This window comes from Poecilia reticulata, linkage group LG21 (genome assembly GCF_000633615.1).
Source record: "Poecilia reticulata strain Guanapo linkage group LG21, Guppy_female_1.0+MT, whole genome shotgun sequence".
In the NCBI taxonomy this organism is placed as follows: domain Eukaryota; kingdom Metazoa; phylum Chordata; class Actinopteri; order Cyprinodontiformes; family Poeciliidae; genus Poecilia; species Poecilia reticulata.
In genome coordinates this window covers 10,557,120-10,581,813 of record NC_024351.1, presented here as the reverse complement: position 1 = coordinate 10,581,813, position 24,694 = coordinate 10,557,120, and the positions used below count along the sequence as shown (strand labels likewise).

The window sequence follows — 24,694 nt, the reverse complement described above, 5'->3', positions numbered from 1 at the left end:
TCAATTTGTGGTTTTCATGAACTGTTCCTCAAAATTAAAAATAAAAATACTTAAAATATAACTCGTATAGAAGATACAAGTTTCACTTTTTCAACTGAATCGCTGCAATAAATTTTTAAATATTCTGTTAGTTGCACTTTTATACTGCAATTTTTATTAGCTTTTTAAATTCAACTCCAAAAAAGATGAAAAAACAATGTGCTGCAGGTTGCTTGACAGAGGTAGAGATAAATCTCACAGAAAAATGAAGGTTTTCAGGATTATCCCACTAACATGTTTAGCTAGTGCATTTAAGGACCTAAAAAAAGTTGGAATTTCCATTTTTTAATATTAAAAAATGTAGGACTAATCAGTGTTTGAGCTTGCAATCATTGACCAGAGCCACCCATGGTAAAACTTAAGATTTCGATCACTGCTAAGGTCTGAATACTAATTATTTTAAACATAATTAAAATCCAAGTAGTAAAAAAGGAGTCACCAGACTCTTCTTTGCTATTTCTTTCAACTTCCTCTGTTTAGAACAACAAATCAGCTGGGCTGGTGTATTTTACCTTTATTGAAACATCTGTTGTGGTTCTATTTTCTCTAACTTTCTCTCTTATATAGGTGGTCAAACATTTTCACCATCCTTCTGTCCCATCCACTCCCCCTGCAACAAACAAACAAAAAAAAACCTTCCAACATTCACATTGTTTGGATCAGAACCAGTTCAATAAAACACAGATGCTTCAGCAGATTGTACAAATAAATAATAAAAAAACAAAAAACAATGTTTGTGAGGAAGAAGTTCATGCATGTTTACAATAGCGCTCTTATCGTACATTCTTAGAAGCGGATGGCTGCGTGACGCGACGTAAAAGCACACAACTACGCTAAGATAAGTCAAATGAGCAGCTCATTATTAAATACTAGGATTAGCAGTTTGACCAGAGTGAGGTCCGTATGCTGCATGCTCTGGCTCTGTACACGAATGCTGATCTATATATACTGATTGTGGGGTTCTTTAGTGTTTCTACAGTGAATACATGGTTTATATATTTAGTGTTTTTTTCCTAATAGTACATATCTACAGTTAGTTTGATTTATTTTTTTTACATATCAAGTATTAAACATGATTATTTTGGTCTCATTAGGCCTAAATAGGGTTTTAATGGAGGAGTGAAATGAGAGGTAAAAGTTGGCAATCTCAAGATTTTCTCCACTTTTTCAGTTTCATATCCGAATAAATAAATAAATACATTTTATCATACATTTTACATTACATACAGTACATTCCTTTCAGTAAATGTCATATTTACACATGCTATCAGGGCGGAAGGCAGCCTAACGCCACAGGTGCAACATTTTGGGACCAGTCAGTCGTGTGGGGGGATGCAGTCATCGAGTCACTCTCCCAAAGGCTTTCCCTTGGGGGCTGGGCCCCCACTGCGCTGGCCCACACGAGGCCCTGTCAAGCGGCTGCATGTGTCGCGGCGGGGGGGAGCCCGACAAACTCGACGGCGAGCGGCTACGGCCCGGCAGAGCGCCGCTCTCCCGGAGCTCCTGGCGGGAGGGGGAGGAGCTTAGCGAGCGCTGCAGGGAGGAGGAGGAGGTGCGGGGGCGGGGAGGCGGGCTGAAGAGCATCCCGCCGCGGTCCTGCATCAGCTGGGTCAGGCTGGCCAGGAAGTCGGCGTCGCTGGTGCTGCTCGCACGCACCCTCAAACGCCGCCGTCTACAGAGAAACAGAGAAGAGAGAATCTGAACCAGGTAAAGCTGAAACTGTGCCACTTGAGGATTTCTGGGAAGAACATATTTACAGATAAATACTTTTTGTCTAACTTAAGTGCAAAATGTATATATTTTTGGCAAAGGCTTGGCTTTAATACTTCTTTGAGAGTGTTGTTAATTCAACAAATGGCCTTTTTTGGGGGGTTTTAAACTCCACTTAACTATTAGGTTATTATATTAGTTGATTATTTCAATAATTGTTTCATCCTTACTGAAGTCTCAACAGAACAAAATTGCCCTTAAAAATGTATTAATTCATTAGTCTCATTTAGGGAAAACAGGCAAAACAGTTAGGATTTAGTAAAATATAAAAATGTGTCAAATGTTTGCAGCATTTTTCAATATGGGGGCATTTCAATAGTAAAGAGCAGCATCTCTTTAAAAATTAAACAAACTACACAAACAAGCATGCAAATGAAAATTATTGTGTTCATTTTAATTCATCATGCGATTACCGTACATTACTGGTCATTGTGACAGACACATTCCTGTCTGATTCTAATCCCAGTTTGATGGCCATAGGAGTCATTGGGAAAGACGCCCGGTCAACACGTACCTGCTGTCCACAACTGGACGGACGGGGGGTTTCCCCGGAGGCGGCCGAGGCAAAAACCTTCCACTAAGCTGCTCCGGCAGAAACGTAGCGCTCACAGGGCGAGGGATTTTACTTTTGCTTCCAGATGAGGAAGACAGGGACAGGGGGTCTTCTCCCCCACAGTCGGACCTGGAGCCGCGCTCCGAGGACAGCCTGTCTCTTGGCAGAGCGCAGGGCAGGTTGTCACAGGACAGGGAGGGAGATGGCGAGTGAGTGGGGGAGCCGGGGAGCGGGCTGCTCCAGCGATGACGCCGCTCCGCGTTCGGCTCCCGGCTCGGCGAGTCCAGGGGGTTGCTGGGATCTCGCACCGGGATCCGGCTCAGTCTCGGAGACGACGGGGAGTCTCTGCGCTTTAGCAGAGCGGGAGGAGGCGAGGAGGAGACGGTGACAGTGCTCTCCACGGCGCCCCCAGCTGGGTCAGCTGGAGGCTGCTGATTGGGCTCTGAGGAGCGGTCAGGCAAACCGGAGTCGCTCTCGGGGTCTCTGTCGTTGGTCAGGTGGGGCGTGGCGCCTTTGGCAGGGATCAGTTCTGGCACAGAGTCCAACCTCTTCCTGTCCTTTGAGGCGTCCTCAGAAAATTCCTGAGATTTACAGCTTGGTGCGTCTAATGGAGCCGCATCGTTCTTCCTCACAGGAGACTGTGGCCCACCGCTGGAGGACTGAAAGCAGGTAGACATTATTAGACGGAAAGAAGAGCCTTAAAAATCACTAATGTTCGAGTGTGTGAGATTTCAGTCATGTTTTGATTCTTTGTACGCATTTAGGAGCTCGTGAGCAAACTAAAGTCTAAGCACACTGGTTTATGTACATGTTCCTCTCTAAAGTATTCCTACGTCTTAAGCATCTTTATATTTTGTCACGTTACAACCAGAACTTCCAATGGATTATCACATTCTATTTTATAATCCAACACAAATTAGTGAATAATTACAAAGTTTTTGAACAAACAACATTCCTAAAAGTCGCTACAGGCTCAGAAGGAGTGAATGTTGCAAGTCGATACAATCTGCTGGGCTTCGTTGGAAAACTTTTTAACCAATTTCAGAAACAAGCCGAACTTGAATGCATTGTTTAAAAACGACCATCATATTGGAATAAATCTAATAAGTCTGAAAACTCAAACTTCTATACTTTTCCAAACTGCATAGAAATCCTGTTTAAAAACCCATTTCTGAAAGTACTCCTTTTAATGTGTAGCTAAAGTCTAGAAAGAATAATGTGCTCTTGAATATTTGATGACATCTCCATTAAAGCTGAGCTTGCTCTAAGTGCAGCAGACCTTAGCTTCAGACTGCTTTGTTCAGAAAATGTTCCTGCTGCTGCTCACAGCACTTGTTTGTAGAAAATCTCTTCTGACCCTACCTGCTCCATCTGGGATCTCCCCATCAGGACTGAAGGTCCAAGCATCCCCGGCAGCCGGCGGTGGCCTAGCAACCAGGTTCCGGGCATGGCCATCTGCGACAGGACGGGGCTGCTAGGTACTGCAGGACCGGTCTGGGAGTCTTGCTGCTCAGCAGACTGATTCTCCGCTCTATCAGAACCGCAGGGACCCGACTTTTCCTCGCATGGGGTTTCCACCTGAGGTTTGCCTGCTCCTGAGCTGTTGACCTGCTCCAGCTCCAGCATCACCCATTCCTGAGAGTCGGCCTCCTGAGGCACGGGGCTGAAGTTGACAGCGACGAAGCCGCTGCTCGCCGCGGCTTCCTCCGGGTCGGGGGTCGCCGTGCCGGACTGGTCCTCCTTGCAGGAAGACGTCTGCTGTCCGTTCTCAGGAATGGGTTTCTCCCCAACGTGACAAAGCACTGGCCGTTGTTTGCCCAAGCTGACAGAAAGAAAAAAGAAAAGAAAAAAGAATCGTGAGATTTTTTTTCTTTAGATTTTAGTTTGCTTATCTTGATTTGCAAAAAGTTCTTACTAGGCTTCAAGGAAGCGTTCGATTGTAGGTTTTGGTTCAGGCGCCAGTCTCTTTTCGAACGCCAGACTCTGGCTGTGCCTCATCCGGCGCAGCAGTGGCGCGGCTCGGTCCAGGAACATGGTCTCTGATCGGACCCGGCGTGGAGAACTCTGCACGGAGCCGGTGTTGGGACTCTGGTTCCCCTGATTCTGACTGTGTTCATCCTCACTTACTACCTAAAGAACATAGAACAAGTCTCAAAGAAAAGAACTGCACCACAAAAAACTACAAACATGGCTCATATTCTATAAATGAAAAGAGGAGTTCATTCTACACATTTGTTTGTTTTTAGGCATAGTCTGTAAATCAGTCTCTCCAGGATTTCCACATTGCAAACAAACAAAACAATTATAAAAACCATTAAAATCGCTAATTCTGTGTTGCTACTTTAGAAATGTTTGCAAAGAATTTGAACTCCTTTAACAGGCTTCATAGAGAGCATGCACAAAACAACAACCCTGACCTTCCTGATCATCAGCTGAGGATGTTTAAGGTTGCGGTTGCGGTCCATCTCCTCCCACACGTCTCCACCAGCGGTGGTCGGCGTGGGGATGGGGGGGCAGTTGTCGGCGTCGCTGAGGCGTTCCCCTTGAAGGACATCCTCTGTGTTTTCTCTCTGCAGCTCGACGGGCAGCACCGAAGCGTTGGCCATGCTGGGGAACGACAAAAGCGAAGGTCACCCTACAGCTCATTTCCACAACATCATTCAGAGCAGTAATTTTCTCAGGGATCTCTGAGTCTGCACATTTGTGCTCTAAAAACAGAGCTGCACACTGGAACCCGTTTTCAGCAGAGTGTGAAGGAGGACTGAATAATGTGAAAACTGCAAAAAAATAAAATAAAATCTGCCTCAAGGGAATTAAAAAAAAGAGTTTAAGGTTCAAATGTCAAATGTGACAAGAGCTTTTTTTAGCATCCAGTACCCGAGGTAAGCTGGGGTGAGGCGAGTGAGCTGCTGAGCGGTGTTCGCTGCGGCAGTGATGGTCAGCACATCCTCTGAATCACATTTCTCCCAGTCATAGGGGTCGTTCTCCAGCACATTGTGGTTCTTCATGGCCTTCTCAAACACAGATGTTAGGAGCTGTCTCGTAAAAAAAAAAGTAAAAAAAAAAAACTTGTATCAGCATTTTAAGCATGGAAATGAATAAACGGAACGTGCAAAATATAACAAGCAAAAAGAACCTGATAGTCTGGTTTAGTGAAGTAATCCAAGGTTAAGATGTGATCCAGGAAAGTGCTGAACTCTGAAGGAAGGTGCTTCAGCATAAGACGGTGGTCGTACGTCTCCTTTAGGTTTCCTACTTGTTCCTGAGATGCGAGATCAGTTAAAACAATGAGCGGATGGACGTATCGGTGCATCCTAATTCTAGAACAAGATGGAGAAAAGAAGCACGTACTTTGTCCTTAATTTTTCTCCAGGGAAGCTGTCCGACCATGAACTCAACCAGCATATAGAAGAGGGACCACAGGTCATCATGGCGACCCATCTCCTGCAAAGATGCACAGACGAGAATAGATGCAGCTTTTACAATAGTATTAATCTAAAACGTGACATTTATGATTCAGCCAATATAGAGCATTTTCTTTTCGTTTTCTTTTCTTTTTTCACTTGGAAAAATCGTAAGCAAAGCATCTATTCCTGAGCAAGAAGTCTAGGATGCATTTGAATCAATAGCAACAGAATTCATTTTATTTTATTTACATCGAATGACTGCCTCTCTTGCTCTAAGGCTGTTGTACAGGTTTTTTGTTAGTTTCTAATAAAGACAAGGATAAATTGCTGCAATTATGGCTGAAATAGGAAAATGCATAAGTGAATAGGACGAGTCTCACCTTATTCTTATGAGCATTGATTGAGGCATATCGCACCGTTCCTCTGAAACCCGCCACAGGACGAGGCTGAAAGAGAATTAATGTAAACTCATACTGTAGTATCTGTCAATAGTCGCAGTTTTTATTTTAAAATGCTAGAAAAGCCCACTAATGTCTAAACCACATTTATCAGAAGATTTTTAGTTTTTACTTTGAGAAGCCAAAAATGTTCTTTGATGAATTCTTATTAGAGAGCTTACTGGACGGACTTCTTGGTTGGAGTTGGTAAACTGTCGAGCCAATCCAAAATCTAGCATATAGCAGCATCTGCAGGTACTGGCAAGTCGTCCCATTGCAAAGTTTGACTGCAAAATCAAACAGAAAACCAAGTTTACAATCCTATTTCAGAATGTGTTTGCAATAAGCAAATGACATATCGCATAGAATTAAACGTACAGGTTTAATGTCACGGTGCAGAAAGCCCACAGAATGGATGCTCTCGATGGCCTCTAAAATCTGCTTGCCCAGCCTCAAAGTCGTGGAAATGGAAAAAGTACCGCGGGTCATCGTTCTGCGCAAATCCGCCAGATTCCTCCCCTTTGGACCAGATATCAGTATTGGTTGTATCATCATAGTTGTGATGCGGCAGGCGGACTAAGAGCATGGCAAATATTGGGACAACGAGGGTCTCACCTGCAGTTCCATCACTACATAGTTGAAGCGATCGTTCCGACCGCAGCCCACAAAGCGACAGACATGGTCTTTTCCTGTTTATAAAGGGAAGATACAGTTTTACGTATGCCAATAAAAATACAGTCACGCTAGTTTCAGTCTGCAAACACAAGCGGACACCATCACTGTCCTAATAAACAAAAATTTGGATTAAATCCATTTTGAATCACATCTTCTCCAATTCTGCACTCCACTCCTCTGCTAAAAGCAATTGGGCTAAATAGAAAAAGAAACAATGATAAAAACAAAAGGACTTCACTTCATAGAGCATTTATTAACCAAACTACAACTACCAAAATGTTCAGTCTACAAATACATCAACCAACAGGTTTTCCATTATTTACAGAGAAGGGTATAATTTTCAACATACCATTTTTGTTAAAATATAAATATTTCTCTTGGTAATAATACTGGAGGATAGCCTTGTTTAAATTTGGGTGATGTCTGTGTTATTCCAAATCAGAAACAAAGACCCTGCTACAAGGAACTTAATTTTAAATCTTCCAGGGATGCAAAATAATTCTGAGCTTAATCTGTGTAAGGTATGGCTGCAGTATAATCTGAATTGAAGAACTGAGTCAAGATGAAAATTAAACTGTAATTCTATCCTTATTTTTTCAAACTCTCTGGGTTACTCTCCATGACGGTGTGACTTGGCATAACTTACCCTGAAGCTTCTTCAGCACAGCCACCTCCATCTTTAGCACCTGCTTGGGTTGCTGAGCGGACTCGACCTTCAAGGCAACAGTGGCCTGGCTCAGCTGATCCAGGACTTCATAGATCTCCCCAAAGCCGCCTCCTCCTATTTTCTTGACCTGAAATCAATATTGGCAAGTTAAGCCGTGATATTTGCCGAGCAAGAAATGAGGCATTCATGAAATTGAATTCATCCACTGAATTATGACTTCGCATCAACGACACCCACCACTTTCCACCTGTCCCTGACCACATCTCCCACTGACAGGATGTCCGCGTGCTCTCCAGCTCCACTCATCCTGATTGCTCTCTGCTGGCATCAGTGTCACAAGCACTTCACTGGAGGAGTAAAGAGCACACCTTAAAAATTCACGTCAGTTTACCCACACATAAAAGTGCGGAATTGATGATGCGGCAAACACTGACCTGATAGCATTTTACTACACCCTGGTAGTCTTTAGGGACTGCGCCTCACGTTTCCAAGGCAGACTATCAAAACGTTAGCTAGCTTGATAGTAGAAAGATCTCTCGTAGCAGGGTTTAGTTTATCTAAAGCAGTGGCAAAACACAGCATAGCTAACACAAAAGAGCCACAATTCACAGACCACAGAAGGAACCAAACAGCCTGATACAGTAAAATCTCTAAAAATGTTTATTTCGGCTGTTTAACTGCCTCCGCTGGTGCTGAGAATAAGCTAATTAGCATGTCTCCTTATGGATAACCGTTAGGAGGCACACTTCTCCGGGTTCTTTTTTTTTTTTTTTTTTTTTACCTCGCGTCAATGCACCTCTGCGACACCAGTTAAAGTGTACCATCCAAGCAGTCTCCATGCTTCCAGTCGGTCCAGAACCAGTCGAGTCATTCCAAGCACCATCTTATTTAACAGATGAAACATCGGTGGTAGTGGACCATAGCTGAGATTAGCTGTCCGCGTTAGCCAGCGAGCTGCTAAGGAACGATGCCGTGTTGTTGACGCCACATGTCTTGAGGCTTCTGATTGGTCCGCAAACTCCTGCATCCGAGAAGAGCTGGGAATCGGGAGACATCAGGGAGGGTATGGCAAGTTAGTTTGGCATATAATAGAGTAGCCTTTTTAGAAGCAGTGGCCATTTACTATGTAATTGTTTTCATGAAAATAAGATGCTAAGCTTAATTAAAACGTCAGTCTTGATAAGGTTAGAGTTAGACTGGTTGAAGGAGTCTGAATTGTAGACCGAAATTAACTTTAAAAAGTAAATTTTAAAGCTGTCTTTAGACATTTTCACCAAAACAAACGAACAAAACCAGATGAACAAGAAAAAGTTTCTCAAATTGTGGATGAGTTCAGACTGTTTTACCTTGTTATGTTTTAGGCTTCATTGAACTTTTAAAGACACATCTACTTTTCTATTACATGTTACTAGGGTTTTATGTGTGAGACTAGCTAGAACTAGAACATAAGTGTGAAGTGAAAGAAAAATTATAGATGAGTTTTACATTTGTCCATGAGTAAAAATGTGAAAAATGTGGATTGCATTTTAATATACTAATTTTTACACTGTTACCCCTCAATAAAATGAAGTGGAACTGCCTTCAGAAGACAATTGATTTATGAAAGTCCACCTACTGCTAGTAGGGGAAACAGCAAATGTGTACTGGTCAGAAAAGAACAAAAAATAACTTGCTCACAGTGAAACCATGGCAGTGGCAGCATCCTGCTCTGGTGATGTCTTTATTCAGCAGGGACAGAGAATAAATTGAGAGAGTAAATTAAGGATGAAGCAAAATACATGGCAAATCTGGAGGGATAAAATCTGTTAAAGGCTCCAAAAGATTTAGGACTAGATGTTGGAGATGTTGGAAAATTTTCACCTTCTAACATGACAAACACTATAAACATATCCAAAGCTAGAATGAAGGGGTTTGGCTGAAGATATACCCCAAAGGGGTATAGGACCCAGTGAAAGTCTACCACAAAATCTACAGAGCCTACGAAGCCTACGAAGCCTAAAAATTGCGGTCCATGACTTTCTTCGTCCAATATGACTGAGTATGAGTCATTTAGCAAAGAAGAATAGGCATATAATATTAATATCTAGAGATGAATCATTTGTCATAATAAAACTTGATAGATTTATTAATAATGTAATGTAAGATGAAGAATTCAAGGAACATGAATCTTGAGTAGTTTCTAATAGTTTTAATGAACTGTAACCCGCAGAGTGTAGGAGTGTCAAGAGCAGATTCCTGGAACAACCTCTGTGATCTCAGTTTGGAAGAGTGCAGGCCTAAAGGACAGTTAAATACAAAAAAAAATTATTAAATCTTCAGCTGCCTGATCTGCTTCTGGACTTGGGCAGAAAGTATCACAGCCCAAATAGAAAAGGTGAGGGGAAGTCAGTTTGTATGTAGACAGAAAAATTCAGAAATGTTGAAAAGTTCCTTTAGTAACTCAATTCACTAAGTGAAACATAAATAAAAGCACACTCTCTGATGTTTTCAAGACTCTTATTTGTGTTAATTATGATGATATTCTGCTCACAGCTAATGAAACACGACATTTAGTGACTGCATATTTTCACTATGAATTTTTTTTCTGACTGGAAGTAATATGAATATTTTTGCTGGGGCCTAGCCAGAATCCTCATAAGCTACAAAAGAGGGTGATTGCAAAGACACCCTACAATCACAAAGGCTTGGAGCTCATCTTAACACAGAAGTTGCTAAATTACCAGTGGAAAGTGGTCTTTAGTCAGAGGTTTTTTCAAATTTGCTGTCATATAGACTGCTACAGGGGATCTTTCCTGTTCACAGACATCACCATACACTAACTCTTTGAAGACGTCTCAGTTAATATGAGCTACAAGAACATTTCATTTTCCTTTGGGATCAATTAAATATTTCTGAATTTGGATCGTGTCTGATTGCTGTAATCCATTTTTTGCAAGAAAAGAAAAAACGAATTGAAGAAAAGTTTATGCCCATTTTACACTGATTTATTAACTTTTGACAGATGTTTTCATAAACTTTAGATAGATAGATAGATAGATAGATAGATAGATAGATAGATAGATAGATAGATAGATAGATAGATAGATAGATAGATAGATAGATAGATAGATAGNGATAGATAGATAGATAGATAGATAGATAGATAGATAGATAGATAGATAGATAGATAGATAGATAGATAGATAGATAGATAGATAGATAGATAGATGCTTGAATTTGACCTCCGTAGTTATGAAATCTTGACTGCGGCTCAACAACGACCTCTGTCAGCGTGACAACACTCCGCAAACGGGACAACCTGAGGAGAAAAACAAACGCACACGGATACATCGACGGGCCTCATCAGACGATCGGATTGGACAACAGGATGTGAGTTGAGCTGTTTTGGGGCGAGGCGGTGCGTTCAAGGGCATCACAATTTTTGCACATCTGCGCAGTTACGCAGCGCTCCAAACGCTCCGGATAAACCCCGGGCACCACGTTTTACCCTCAGCAGTCTTTAAATTTGAGAAAATACCCGCAGCCACCGCTGCACGGCAGCATTTCCACGCATGCACCCGTCTCATGTGTGTTTCACTCGGTGATGTGGTGTGTAGGCAGGAGGGGGGGGGGAAAGTTGTGGACATGTTTTCCTGGAAGTGCACGGTTTTACGGATACAGTGTGCAACAGTGTAACTACGGCGTTAAGAAGCCTCCCGCTGCCCCGTCGGGACTTTGGAGCGTCTTTCCGTGTTGCTGTCAAACCGCCTGATCGCCATATTGTGCGCAGCGAAACTCGATGGAAACTTGTCAGAGTTGTGACATTTGCTGCGCACAAGCCCTCTATGGAGCTGCGTGCAGTCGGCTTTGATCGAAACCTAAAAGTGACTCCATGGAGCCGATCAGGGGGTCGTTTTTGCACCATTGATCAGGTAAATTGAACCCTCTGGCTTTTATAACAACGCTTGTTAGTCTGCGGTGTTGATCTAGAGAGCACGCAGCTCCTGAGTCGCTTCCTTATTGCTTGTTTGCAACAGAACATTACTGGCTATCGCTCGGGTGATTGCAAGAGCCCCTTCGTTTCCTGTATTTCTTGTTAAGCCAAATGGCAACTCCGCTCCTCCTTGTTTTCTGCTACCTTAAAACTTCGGCTTGCAAACGTCTTTTCGTGCACGCACCTGATCGCATGAATCCAAACACGGACTAGTTTCCCCTCTGCTTTATAATTTCACTTTTCACACCAGGCCGTTTGCTGGTGTAGGCCTCAGTTTCCTCTTTGCTGCTGGCGACTGTAAATCGGCTGTAAACTCGTAGTGTTTCCCCCCTCTATTAGGAACCAATTCATGAATTTTATTCTCTCTGTGTGTCTGTCTTCTGTAAGGTCTAGCTCCCCTGAAGATGTTGAGAAGAATGGACAGCAGACCTCAGATTTAATTGCTGAAAGACGACTGCATGTTCCCCACCCTGCACTTTCCTTTGGGATTTTATGTTTCCTCCCAGATACCTCTGTATACACAATTAAAGAATTTCACGACCGCGGGCAGCGGCAGCACACTAAGGAGGGATATACCAAGTTTTGCACGATTATAAATTCAGTCGAAAGCCATTTTCTAATCTTAGGAGACTGCTATGAGTCTTCCTTCTCAGGTTAACACTGACAAGAGCAAACACCGGACTCCAGCCATGAAAGATGGAGTGCAGCACCCGGGGGAGGTTTACTATGGTATGGGCTCTCCTGCTTTAAAAGCGAGCCATAGTGACTCTGCAAGCGGCTCTGGTGTTTACAACCCAGAGAAAGGCCACCAAAATCTCCCACACTATCAGCAGCCTTCTGCTGTGAAGTGGATGCAGGACCCCTTACAGGCACCGGGGTGGACCCAGGAGGCTCCGGTGGCAGGCTGGGGCCAGAACTTTGGCCCGTACATGAGCGGTGTGAACGTCAGGGATCAGATGGCCTTCCATAAAGGAGTTCATGAAGGCGTAGCGATGCCGATGGCAGCGGAAAACCAGCTGACAGCCCCCGTGGAGGTTTACAGAGACGCCAGCCAGGCTCAAACTCAGGGAAGAGGGCTTGAATGGGAGCAGCACGCCAGTGCTGCTGCTGTAATGCATCAGGCCCAGCTACAAGCCTATCAGCATGGCCACAAGGGTGTGGATCTCCAGGGGCAACCCCATGTGCCAGCTCACACCATGCAGGGACCCATTCTGCAGCCTTTCCAGGCCTCATTCAGATCCAACAAGCAGCAGTTTTCATCAGGTTACTACTCCGTTTTCCCGGCAAACAAGGGAATAATCTACGGAGAGCAGCCTAAAACTCAGCAGCAGATTCTGCATCAGATGCAGCAGCAGCAAATGCATCATCACCACCACCAGCAGCAGCAGCAGCAACAACAGCAACAACAACAGCAGCAGCAGCAACAACAACAACAACAGCAGCAGCAGCAGCAACACATTCACCAGCAGCTTCAGCTGCAGCAGCAGCAACAGCATATGCAGCAACACCAAATGCAACAGCACCAAATACAGCAACAGCAAATGCAGCAAATACAGCAACAGTATCACCAGCAGCAGCTGCAGGGGCAGCAACTTCAGCAGATGCAGCAACAGAATGCTCCACAGCCTGAAACAACACAACCTCAGGTCCAACCAAACCTGCAGCAGCAGGCCCAAAGCTTTGGTGCTTATCCGCTTCCTGACCCTCTTCCACCGGACTCTGGAGCGAGCAAAGAAGGCACACAACCTATGGAGACGCATCCAGAAGCCCAAACCGGAGACGTATCCGCACTACCCGATCCGTCCTCTGAAAAGGTTGCCGCCACAAGTCCTTTAGATGCTGGTGACTCGGCCCCCGCGGCCCCTCGGCGCTCGCGACGCCTCTCCAGGGAGGGACAGTCCCCGCTGGGCCCTCCTCCTGGAAACATGTGGTCCCAAGCCTCCAAAGAGCCGCTGCCACCGCCGCTGCCGCCGCCACCAGCACCCCAGAATGGAGTAGCAGGTGTCACAGCTGCAAAGGGAGCGGAAAGCCAAGCAGCGACAGGAGGGGTCATACAGATCACCCGCAGGAGGAGGAGGGCGTCTAAAGAGATCAACCTGGAGACCCTTGCTCAGAAGGCTTCGGAAATGGAGTCCCTGCCTGCTAAAGCTGCCAAGGTTTTTTTTTTTTTTTCAAAATTCAACATTTACACTCTTGTTGTATCTACTATAGATGTATCTACTATAATGTATGGTGTAAATCTATAGTGGGGATGCATCAGTGTTTTTCTTCAATATCTTATCTGGACTATTGACATGAAATACCCATTGGATGTCGGTAATCCACACACCAATGAAAGCAATGCAATTAAGCCCAGAAATCAGGTTCTGTGAAACGGTTGAACAAAAACGTACCGCTGTAATATTAGTAAGTACAGCTCCAACACCTCTACTGTGTTGTGCATTGCCCAGGTGGGATTTTGATCTTCAGAATGTCTTCAACTGTTAAAGGTTCATTAGGGCTCTTCTAAAAAGAACTCTGATCTTCAGTTTTATCCAGATTTACAGTTAGTGTCGTGTGTTTGGGAAGAGAGGAATTCTGTTCTCTTCTGAGCACTCTTTATTCCCCCGGCAAAACGAGCTTTGGCAGGGTTTTTCTTCAAGAGTGGAGTATTGCTCAGCGAGCGTACCTTTAGGTGGTTTTGTTGAGTCCATTATTTTTTGTTTTATTTGAAACAACAATAGTTCCAGGTCTCCGTAAAGTGGTCCTCATCTCTTGGACAACTCTTCTGATTATACTCTGATTAGCTAACAGAAGTCATGTGAGCGGTACAAGGTCATTCTTGGTTTACTATGAAATGTTCTTTCCTCTCCTGGATCCTTGCCCTCATGGAGCCCACTGTATCCAGTGCTATTGGAGTAATCTCCTGCAGTAAGGCTGTAAAAGTTTTAAGAGAGGGATCTTGTTGTCATTCCCCATTGAGAAATTCTTCTTGTACTTTTTGCATTTTGAAACCTTTTTATAGGCCTTGAGTTGAGACCAAACCACCTGGCATTAATCTGTAATTACAGAGGCAAGAATTCCTTTATAAATACTGTCAGATTTCAGGCATTATCTTGGCTTTCTCTGCCAGCGTTATCTGGGTTTCTGCAGGATCTTTTAAAAAAAAAAAAAAAAATCAAAATAGCTGAAATTTCATCCCAACATTTTCCAGAATTTCCATCTTAAATCTTAAATTACATTCGGTTATGTCTTGACTTTGTGTTTCCTCCCCCGCCCCCCCTTCTATTTATTTACATTTCAATTTGAGAAAATATTTGATTAGGCAATAAAAATCAAAACATTCTTTTTACCATATTCATTACTAACAGAAAGTGTGTAATTTAAAAAGTCAGATTTGAAAAAAGACTAATTATAGCAACTACAACAATAAAAGCAGCAATTGCAATAAAAAATAATGTAAGTTATTAAAGGGAAATAGAACTGAATAAAACGCCAGAACCAAAGACACCAAGACAACAAAGCTAATGAATTTGCTGGGGTTTGTAATTTAATCTACTAAAGCTCACACAAACCCTGTTTGCTGCACATAATTTAAATTATGGGGTAATTTGTTTTGATTTCAATTTGTGGATTGTCTTCGGTTGCAAATTTCATGTCAATATGCATGTTAGAAACATGTTCATAACCATTTTACACACGTTAAACAGAGTGGCGGCAAAGAGAGAAGTGTGGAAATTGATAGTACTGGAGCTCACAGTAGATCCATCACAGATGAACGCCACATAAAAAGAGTCTGAATCGTCTTGAATGTGGTGTAGGAGCTGCTAGCCAACAATCCCTCTAACTATAGTGACAGTCAGGTCGTCTACTTGAGTCCGAAAGCAGCCAAGCAGATGCTCTCGGTTATAGCAGTGGTCATAGTGATGACTGTGGAGTCCACCGGGAGCTGGGTGGCACGTTGGGTTTGGCGCTACCCAGTTTTCGTAACTGACTTGATCGAGTTGTGGAAACCAAAAAAAAAAAACAGTTGATTTTCAGTGCATCCTGCTTTGCACATCGAGGGAATAGCAAATAAGGTGGCTTATTTGGGCAAGTGAAAGCATATTTTCTCATTTGGCAAAGTTGGCACAGCTGTATAAAGAGGAACAGCCTTGTTTCTATGCAGAACTTCCCTACCGTTTACGAAAACTCCCGCAGCCGTCCGGTTTCAGCTCTTCTAAAGAGATCGCCGCTATTTAGTTTGTGCTTTTCCAACGGCGCTCTGCTACAAACTTCCAGCAGCAAACGTAGCTCAAGATTTCCTGCTCTGGACTTATTCAACACCGAGGGTGTTATCTCTGTGAGACACATGATACTGTCGCTGGTCAGGATTGATCATGTTTACACAGTAGGTGCTGCACCCTCTTAGACGTTGTTCCTTTAACGCAGACTGTCAATATATAAACACAAGCACACAGAGTTCTCTGCCCCAAAGGGGTTAAGAGGCTCGTTGCAGGTTTTGAGTGCGGAACGTGCGCGCTCGATGTACAGTTGGAGCGGCTGCATGTCTGCACACCTCCACATTCCTCAGGCCTCTTTTCTGAAAGTCGCTCGGTGGCGGCAGGGAGGGGCCGAGCTGTCAACCTGCACAACCACGCTCCCGTTCTCCCCAAACTGGTTTCGTGCAGTCAGCTCGCAAGCCGGAGCTGTTTTGTTTTATAGTTGGGACTATTTTTTTTTTTTTTTGATTAGGAGAAACGGCTTTAATGCCGTCGGTGATCACGACGGCTCCGAGTTATACCTCAGATTTAAAACGGTGGAAGTTGTTTGTAATTTTCACTTCCCACTTTTAAAATCCTGGATCAGTTTAAAGAAAACAAAGCAAACAAAAAAAAACTGCCAGTTCAAGCAGAAATTCCAGGGTGCCGTTTTCTTAAACAGAAATATGTAGATCTACGACAACAACATCGCAGAAAGCATGAAGCTTGTTTTACATTTCACTTTTGAGTGAAAAACAACCCCGTAATGGTGAGATGCAACTATTTCTTTTTTGTTTTAACATTTGAAGCCAGTCTGACTGGTCAGTTTAATATTTAATCTACTAAGAAAGTATGAATTAAACCTGAGTGATACTCATGTTTGGGGAAAAAAATGAATCACTGTTCAAGTTTTTTTGGTATTGCACCACATTTTGAGATGACATGCACTCTCACCTTCTTCCTCTTTTTATTTGTCACTCACTTTTTGAATATTTCCCTCCACTTTTCTGACCTGGCTGCTTCTTGTTCTCTTCTCTCTTTGTCTTCTTTCTGTACCCTCCGCAGGAAGACGCCCCCTCCGCCATAGTGCCCTTGGTGATCCCAGTGTCTGTGCCTGTGCACAAGAGCCAGGCGGAGTCTCAGGGCAGCTGGACTCAAGGCCGCGTTGGCCAGGGCGAGCGCGCCGCGGGCCAGGCGGATCGGAAACCCTCCGTGATCGTGGCTCGCCGCCGCTCGCTCAGAAACTCTGTGACCGAGAGTTTTGGCCAGGTTGGTTCCCAGTTGAACATCTTTTTGTAACATCTCTTAAAACCGTGGTTGGACTGGCGGCTTTACTGTGTGGTGCAGATTTTCTTTACCGGGTCGGTTCGTGTTGAAAGTGTACGTTTCAGTTCATGAAAAGACAAAATTATTTGAGAAATTATGATGTGAAAGAAATCTATCCAAACCAAATTAGCCAGATGTAACTAATAATAGTCCCTTAAGCCTAATAAATGGTTGTGCTGCTGTTGGCAGCTATAAAAGAGCAGCATTCATTCATTCAATTGCAGTGAGTCTTTACATTGCTGCGGTGGAATCTTGGCACTCTCCACTTTGCAGAAAAGTTTTAATTCTGCTACATTAGTTTTTTTTTTTTTTTTTTTTTTTTTTTTTTAACCATGAAAAGCCTGACTAACTTCTTCCCAGAGCATTTTAGCCAAAGTTTGATTAGGCCACACCAAACCCAACAGTTTTGGTTTGTGAACCATGCAGAACATACTTGTGAGCTTCAGATCAACATCTTGCAGCGCGGCGGTCCCTCAGCTTTATGTTACAAACTGATAGACATTCTCTGACAGGATTTTCTGGTAGAGCTTTATGGGGCTGGTATGCTACCGAAGCAGCGAAGCAGCACTAGAGTAACACAATACTAACGTCATTTTTGATTGCTTGTGTGATGTTGTTTTCTTTTTTTTCCCCCCTAAACTACACGACAAGACACGCATGGTTTGATAAATTCCACTTTTGTCTCGTCACTCCACACATTATTTTGCAAACAGTCTTGGGGATTATTGAGATGTTTTGGTTTTTTTTTTTTTTTGGCAAGAAGCCTTTTTATTCTTTTTGTCCAACAGTGATTCTTTTATTGAACTTTTCCACTATTTTTTGTCCAGTGTATCTTTGTTGTCACTTGGATTCATCTTCAGATCAACAATGGATTTCTATTTTATGTACTTAGGGAAAGTTAATACATTTAAGTCTTAATTATTTAAAGCCTTCCTACTCTGGTTGAAGGTTTAGTGACTTGTTGCATAGATTATTTATTTATTTATTTTAACTTTAAAAGTTTAGTTTTATAATAAAATGTTTTATAAAGATGTGCATGTCCTTTATTTTAATTCATCCCTGATTTGTGCATGTTATTGCTTAGTCGTTGTATACTGCTGCCATCAGTGTCAGAAAACTTTAGGAGGAAAACTAAAGGATTTAAACTTTAAAACGTTCCACTTTCCCCTCATTGTTCCAAGGATGGGGAAAGCGATTCAGGAATGGAAGAGGACGGCAAGGCTAAGTTCAAGCGCCGGACTCGTCCAGAGCCCCTCATCATCCCTCCCCCCAAGCCATCCACCTTCATCCCGCCGTCCGTCTACTCCAGCATCACCCATTACCAGAGCAACCTGCGCTCTCCGGTCCGCCTGCCGGACAACCTGCACTCCCTCCCCCCCTACACGCCTCCTCCCATCCTGTCTCCTGTCAGAGGAGGAACGGGTCTCTACTTCTCCGCCTTCCTCACCAACATCGCTGTAAGCAACCAGATCCTGCCGCCTCCGGCTACCCCAAAGTCCGCAACTCGTAGCCTGTTGCGTTCCAGTAAGTCTCGAATGATTTCTGCACATCGCCTTTTTTTTTTTCTTTTTTTTTGAAAGCAATGTCTAACTTTTTATTTATTGATTTGTTTTTCTTAGCGAGTTCAGAGATCACACCTCCAGTCTTGCCCTTGATCACTGATGCCACACCAGTGTGCCTTGAACCGTAAGCTTCGCATCGCAGATTCGAACAGATTTCTACCTTGTTCGTGTCGCTTACATCTCTATGTCTCTTTGTTTTGTGTCGGGGTGCAGCCGGATCAATATCGGGCAGCAGTACCAAGCGGAAATACCCGATTTGCAAGATCAGCCATCCTCCCAGATGGACCAGCATAAAGCTGACTTGGTCTGGCATCCTTTGAATAACTCCAACCAAAAGCAAAGCGACGAGGAGACCAGTAGGTTTCTCACAAGAACTACTTTATCAATCTTTTAACTTTCCCTCCCGTCCCCGGTAATTTTTCTTCTTGCTTCTTTTTGTCTGTAGACCATTTTATGAACTTGGCTTGTTCAAGTGTTTTCAGTGGAGGAGGAACCAATCAGGAGCTGACTTTACACTGTTTACATGAATGCGGAGGCAATATCCTTGTGAGTAAAGAGACCAGTTGAGGCTGATGTGAGCTTTTACCACTGCAGGCTTTTATTTTGCATTAACTCTGCTTAATATTAAGGAAACACTGGAGCGTTTGATGCTTCAAGATCCAATTTTCCCCAAAGACCATCACCTGACAGGTTATCACTACTCAGGTAAAAAAAAAAAAAAAAAAGCTTCATAACCTTCATAACCTTTCAGTTTCTTTCTTAACACTAATATTACTGCCTTTCCAGGCTCTGACAGCTGGACGGCGGAGGAGAAGTGTTACTTCAACAAAGGGATCTCTGCCTACAGGAAGGACTTCTTCCTGGTGCAGAAACTGGTGAGGGTGACGCTGCTGTCATGCAGGGGAAGCAATTATTTTTACTATAACAAGAATGCTAGTCATGCTTATTAAAGCGTTTTAGAAATAAAATGTAACATCCTTTTGCAAACAGGAAGATCTTTTTTTTCTTTTCGTTTTTTGGTTTTTTTGAATTTCCTTAAAGTTCAAAGAGGGAAAAAAAAAATAATTTGAGTGAATAAATCACATCCTCTCTGCGGCAGGAAGTCTGCGTTTTAGAATCAGAACAATAACAGAGGCGTGAGCCAGAGAGTCGGGGAGTTCGTGTTGCGTCTGGGAAAAGTCTGGAACGTGACGTAATTATTTTCTGGTTTAGTCCAGAATCGGTATCCTGGCCTAAAAGTCCGTCCCGTCCGTCCGTGTTGACTTTCGCTGCCTGAGCCATCTTTCCTTCTTTACACTCTGTTTGTTTTGCATTTAGTCTCCTATAATTAATCACTTGGATTTGCTTGTGTCTTTTGTCTTGTAGGTGCGGACTAAGACTGTTGCTCAGTGTGTGGAGTTCTACTATTCGTATAAAAAGCAGGTGAAAGTCGGTCGAAACGGTATCTTAACTTTCGGCCCCCCAGATTCACCCGTGGAGAAACACTCTGAGGCTGTGGTGGATGTTAAGGTAGCGTTGAGGATTTGGTTTCTATGTTAACTTTTCTTTACAGAAGATGTGGATAGGTGTGGCTAAAATATACAATATCGATAAAGCACAAATCATCTGAATTCAAGGAACGGGATCATACAAGCACTCACATTTCTTGATACTACAGATAAAGTGCCCTGATATTCAAATATTAGCTAAAACAGGGGTTGACTTGTAGTTTGGGTAGGAAAACACTGCCTAAAAGTCCTTACTGTCCAGCCTTACACCTCTTTTGGATCCTTTATAAAGCAAACACATAAAACATTTTAATGAGAGTTTCTTTTGTTCTTTTTAGAGAAGTAGGAATACAGACTGACTTATTTAAGAACAAAGGCAGAAATGCTATCTAAATGGTAAAAAGGCACCAAAACTGATTATGCAGGGTAACGGCGCGGGAAAGCAGAAGTGATAAAAGTCATAGAAAGTCAGAAAAAAAACAACATATTTACTTACACACTAGTAAAAACCTAATCATAATCCTACGTTTCAGCATCAAAGTTAACAACATTCCTGACCTTTTTTTTTTTTTTTTTCCACCCATTAATTTATTGTGTGTTGTGCGATTCATGGCAGAGCTCACATCAGCCTAGATTAGAAGAAGACGAAAAGAAGGACGCTTCTTTTTATGACGATAGCCATGAAACCAACCAGCAGGCGAGGGTGGCTCAGTCACTACAAGCTCATGACTATGTAGTAAGTACTGCGCAAATCCTCATCCTCTTCATTCACTGAACACCCCGTTACGTTCAAAAAGAGGAAATCGTCAAACTTTCTTTGCGTAGTCAAAAACCCACGTGTTGTCGCTTCAGACAGGGACAGTTCTGGTCATCAAGGAGCCGGACGCAATGGGCAAGGAGGCTCATCAGTCATCGGTGCCTCACAGGCCTCGGGCTGAAGCCGCCGCAAAGAAGCCCAAACCTCCACCAAAACCGCCGCAGGACCCCAATGAAGTGTTTCCATGCAAGAAATGTGGCAGGTGAGGTCAATTTTCAATCTGATTTAGAAGTTTGTTAGATTTGCTGCTAAAAGTGACTAGTGTGACATTTGTTTGTTTAAATTTGCTGGACTTCATTCAGCTTTAGAACCCCCTTCACTCTAGGTTAGTGCCATTCTGTAGTTTAAAACCGTTTAAAATTTGGAAAACGTAGTTTTGTTGTGAATATGAGCTGTGGGATCTACAGCATTTCCTTCTAGATATGAGGTTTCTGCACCCCCCTCACTCAGTTTCACTTTTAGTTTGGAGGAGACCCTTTTTTTTATCACCTTATTAGTGTGAAAGGATGCAGGTGGGAGGGGTTTCTGTACAACTTACTGTAACCCAGAGCATGCCATCTTATCATCAATCATTTTAAATCAGATTTTCACTGATCACACCTGAGCTCTGAAACCTGAAGTTGTTTTTTTAAGAGATGCGATGCAACTATTTAAAATTCATCAACCGTCAGGAGGATTGAGACCATTCAAAGTATTCTCTTTAAAAGTTGAACAGATATATTACACTTTTGAATTTCCTCTGCTCAGTTAGCAACAACCTGCACGTGTAATTTAGAGGTGTATGTGCACTTTTTCATTGGGGTCTGCATCATTAGTTTGATATCAAGGAGGGCTTACATGCAAACCGCTAAATGAATTTTAGTTTTTAACTTTGGAAAATCACCTGCCAAGATGTGTAAATAAATTTGTATCTACGCTGCTACTTCTGACAACCACTAGGTGTCACTCCAGAGCAGCAACCGACTGGGATGAAACTCAAGTCATTAGAAAATTAAAACAATTTCAAGTCCAAGAGCATAATAATAGAATGAATTTGTAGTTTCTACATTAAGTCTCGCTCTTTTATATTTTGATGTTACATACTCCTTTTCTTGCAAATGCATCACCTTAAAATAAAATGAATATCACTGAAAAGTTATATCATTAAGTCGGTTAAAGTCGTTCGACTACAATTTAAATTCATTACACACTGTGATATTTTGCTGATTAATTGCAACAGGTAATGGAAACCCAAAATTCAGTTTGTCAGAAAGTTGGAATATTTCATAAGAATATATTTCAATGCAAAAATGTCACTATATTGCTATTATAATAATCAGAATTAACAGAAATAATTTTAATGGTCTGCACAGCTTTTTTATGCTTACAAAGTAAATTACTTTATAAGTTCACTTTATGCCAGTCTATTAAAGGTAAAGTACAAGCTAAGTAATGGAAGCCTTAATGTTTTGGTGTTTACCTGAAACGTCAGGACTTTTGTCTGCAAATTGCGTTAAAGATGTGGATTGTCCAGCTTTTCACAATTTTACGGGATCATATTTCCATGTAGGGTGTTCCATAAAGTGAAGAGTAGAAGTGCCCACATGAAGAGCCACGCAGAGCAGGAGAAGAAGGCTGCGGCTCTGCGGCAGAAAGAAGAGGAGGAGAAAGCAGCAGCTCAGGCTCGAGCCAGGAAGGCAGCGGCAGCAGCAGCAGCAGCAGCAGCAGCAGCAGCTGCGGCGGCGGCTCATCAGGGAGGAGAGGGGCATGAGGGAGGAGAGGGGCATGAGAGAGGAGAGACGCATGGAGCTGCACAGCAGGGGGAGATCAGCAGCCAGGAGGACTCGTCCGAAGGCGAGGACGACGATGATGAAGACTGGCACTGAGTATGAACAAAACAGGGAGAAGAACCTCAGAGCAGGGGAATATTATGCAAACTGCATGCAGAGATGAACAAATGGATGAAAGGGTTAAAAAAAAACAAAAAAACAAAGTGCTGCCTGCAAATAGGCAGAACAAGCACAAAAACTTTGGTTTTAATGTCTTCCTGTTAATCTTTACACTGTTTTTTTTTTTTTTTGACCAAAACTCTCTGTTTGACTGTTTTCCAGCTTCACACCATCAGCCTGGCTGTCACACTCCACATGCTCAGATACAACGTCTAAATACTCAAGAGTTTATTTTTTTGTAAGACGCACTTAACACGGTGTCTGCGCTTTTGCCAATATTGCCTTTTTATATCTTTTTATTTAATTACAAATGCATCAAATTATTTTGCATTCGCATCGTGTGAACGAAACTATTAAGAAACAAGATCAGTTTAATCTGTCCTTTTATCAGCTGGAGCCCGTTTGACTAAACTTTGAAGGGCTTGAATGTAAAAACTAGAATGGGCTCAATATCAAAATTTTCCCAGATTATTTGTTCGTTCTACACTTTATTTTTAAAATTTCTATAATGGACCTTTTTGAAATGAAAATGTACAAAAAACTAGATATTTATGATACAGCATTTGCAATGATCTTGGTAATATAAAGAATAATCATGTTGGCTTTATTATGATAAATTGAAAATATATATTAAAAAGTCTATTGTCCAGAGAAGGCCATTTGTTTTTTGTCATAAATTGAGCACATTGTTGCTGCAAGATCTTGTTTCTCCAGATGTGGACTGTTTTTTTTTTTTTTTTTTTGTCTTTATATATAATTGATCTGGTGCATTTATTCTCAAGAAAGAAAGTTGTGCACACATTCAGTGCTGTTAAGTTTTGCACTTTTGGGAATATTTGGAAAAACTGCAAAAGAACAACCTAAGTAGCCCAGATTTAAATGAAATTACAGGGAAAGTACACTGATAAACTTAAATTTCAACCAATAGGGCCGCCATATATAGAGGCTAAAGTCCTCGACGCAGTTGTCTCAGATTCCTGACCAAAGGCCGTTTCCCGTATGTCTTCTCCTTCTTGCACTGCCCTTTTTCCTGCCCAGCTACTGTTGGATAAAACCCACTAGTCCCATAAAAGTCCGTCACAATTTTATTTAATTTTGGTAGACTTTTCAACCTATTTCAGTTATCTGAGGTGCTGTAAGAAATATTTTAAGTCCCTTATGGATTTCTTCTGAACGCTTTTTTTTTTTTTTTTTTGCCAAAATGTTTCAAATCTTCTGGGGTTTTAATCCGACCAGCCATAAGTTTTTTTTTATGGTTATTATTATTTGGTATTATTTTATCAATCAAATTGAAGTAATTTTATCTGCATGCTGCCAAATTACACCAAAGTCAAAAGATGTTGAGAAGTATTTCATTTTAAGGACTCACTGAATGAACCAATGTGGAATCAAGACATTATTTTTGAAACTGACAAAAAATGTTAAACTGAAAAACTATTTTGAAAATGAAAAAAAAAAAAAAGTTTGAAGTTCAATGTTACTTTAAAGTTTCAAGGTTTTTTTTTCCCCCGCTTAAAAAAAAAATCCAGTCAGCTTTATGGCACCAATCTAGCTCCATACACCAACAGCTATTTATTAATAATTCAAAACTTAAATGAGTAGTTTTATCAATACTTCCTGCCACAACCGGGCCTTTAAGGATTTTCATGGTCTTGTTATGGGCCTGAGATGAAAATGAGTTTTTATACCATCATTAAGATGCATTGAGATCTTCATGGCTTTTTAGTAAGCAAGGATCAATGAGAGTAGTTAGTCCTCAAATGGTGTTGAACTTCCGCTGTGCCATTAGGCTACATTTAAAAATCCTATATTTTTCCTGACATTTGTGATGAA

The 24,694-nt window shown here is 42.2% G+C and overlaps 2 protein-coding genes across 2 annotated transcripts; one reads left to right on the top strand and one right to left on the bottom strand.

Annotated features, from left to right (window-relative positions):
* Positions 1 to 538: 538 nt before the first annotated feature.
* ttbk2b (tau tubulin kinase 2b) lies at positions 539 to 8,564 on the bottom strand. The gene is made up of 16 exons (XM_008397547.2): positions 8,330 to 8,564; positions 7,983 to 8,105; positions 7,786 to 7,895; positions 7,528 to 7,675; positions 6,822 to 6,895; positions 6,585 to 6,725; positions 6,389 to 6,493; positions 6,150 to 6,215; positions 5,714 to 5,806; positions 5,499 to 5,624; positions 5,240 to 5,397; positions 4,780 to 4,969; positions 4,278 to 4,492; positions 3,725 to 4,184; positions 2,324 to 3,021; positions 539 to 1,711 (listed from the first exon to the last, which is right to left on the bottom strand). The coding sequence occupies exons 3-16, from the start codon at positions 7,852 to 7,854 to the stop codon at positions 1,378 to 1,380; spliced, it is 2,877 nt and encodes a 958-aa protein (XP_008395769.1). The 5' UTR covers positions 7,855 to 7,895; positions 7,983 to 8,105; positions 8,330 to 8,564; the 3' UTR covers positions 539 to 1,377.
* Positions 8,565 to 11,371: 2,807 nt separating this feature from the next.
* On the top strand, positions 11,372 to 23,738 carry mideasa (mitotic deacetylase associated SANT domain protein a). The gene is made up of 13 exons (XM_008397548.1): positions 11,372 to 11,459; positions 11,909 to 13,677; positions 16,807 to 17,010; positions 18,249 to 18,591; positions 18,687 to 18,753; positions 18,843 to 18,985; positions 19,075 to 19,175; positions 19,259 to 19,334; positions 19,416 to 19,504; positions 19,995 to 20,138; positions 20,733 to 20,852; positions 20,969 to 21,135; positions 22,483 to 23,738. The coding sequence occupies exons 2-13, from the start codon at positions 12,157 to 12,159 to the stop codon at positions 22,796 to 22,798; spliced, it is 3,291 nt and encodes a 1,096-aa protein (XP_008395770.1). The 5' UTR covers positions 11,372 to 11,459; positions 11,909 to 12,156; the 3' UTR covers positions 22,799 to 23,738.
* Positions 23,739 to 24,694: the final 956 nt, after the last annotated feature.

What these genes read in the sequence shown, in the direction of transcription:
- ttbk2b (XM_008397547.2), bottom strand. Translation starts at nt 7,854, where the DNA reads ATGAGTGGAGCTGGAGAGCACGCGGACATCCTGTCAGTGGGAGATGTG. An exon ending in TCAGGGACAGGTGGAAAGTG is followed by an intron (nt 7,676 to 7,785) that starts GTGGGTGTCGTT and finishes TATTGATTTCAG; the next exon opens with GTCAAGAAAATAGGAGGAGG. An exon ending in GGAGATCCCAGATGGAGCAG is followed by an intron (nt 3,022 to 3,724) that starts GTAGGGTCAGAA and finishes ACCTGCTTTCAG; the next exon opens with TCCTCCAGCGGTGGGCCACA.
- mideasa (XM_008397548.1), top strand. Translation starts at nt 12,157, where the DNA reads ATGAGTCTTCCTTCTCAGGTTAACACTGACAAGAGCAAACACCGGACT. An exon ending in TACAAGCTCATGACTATGTA is followed by an intron (nt 20,853 to 20,968) that starts GTAAGTACTGCG and finishes TTGTCGCTTCAG; the next exon opens with ACAGGGACAGTTCTGGTCAT. An exon ending in CCATGCAAGAAATGTGGCAG is followed by an intron (nt 21,136 to 22,482) that starts GTGAGGTCAATT and finishes ATTTCCATGTAG; the next exon opens with GGTGTTCCATAAAGTGAAGA.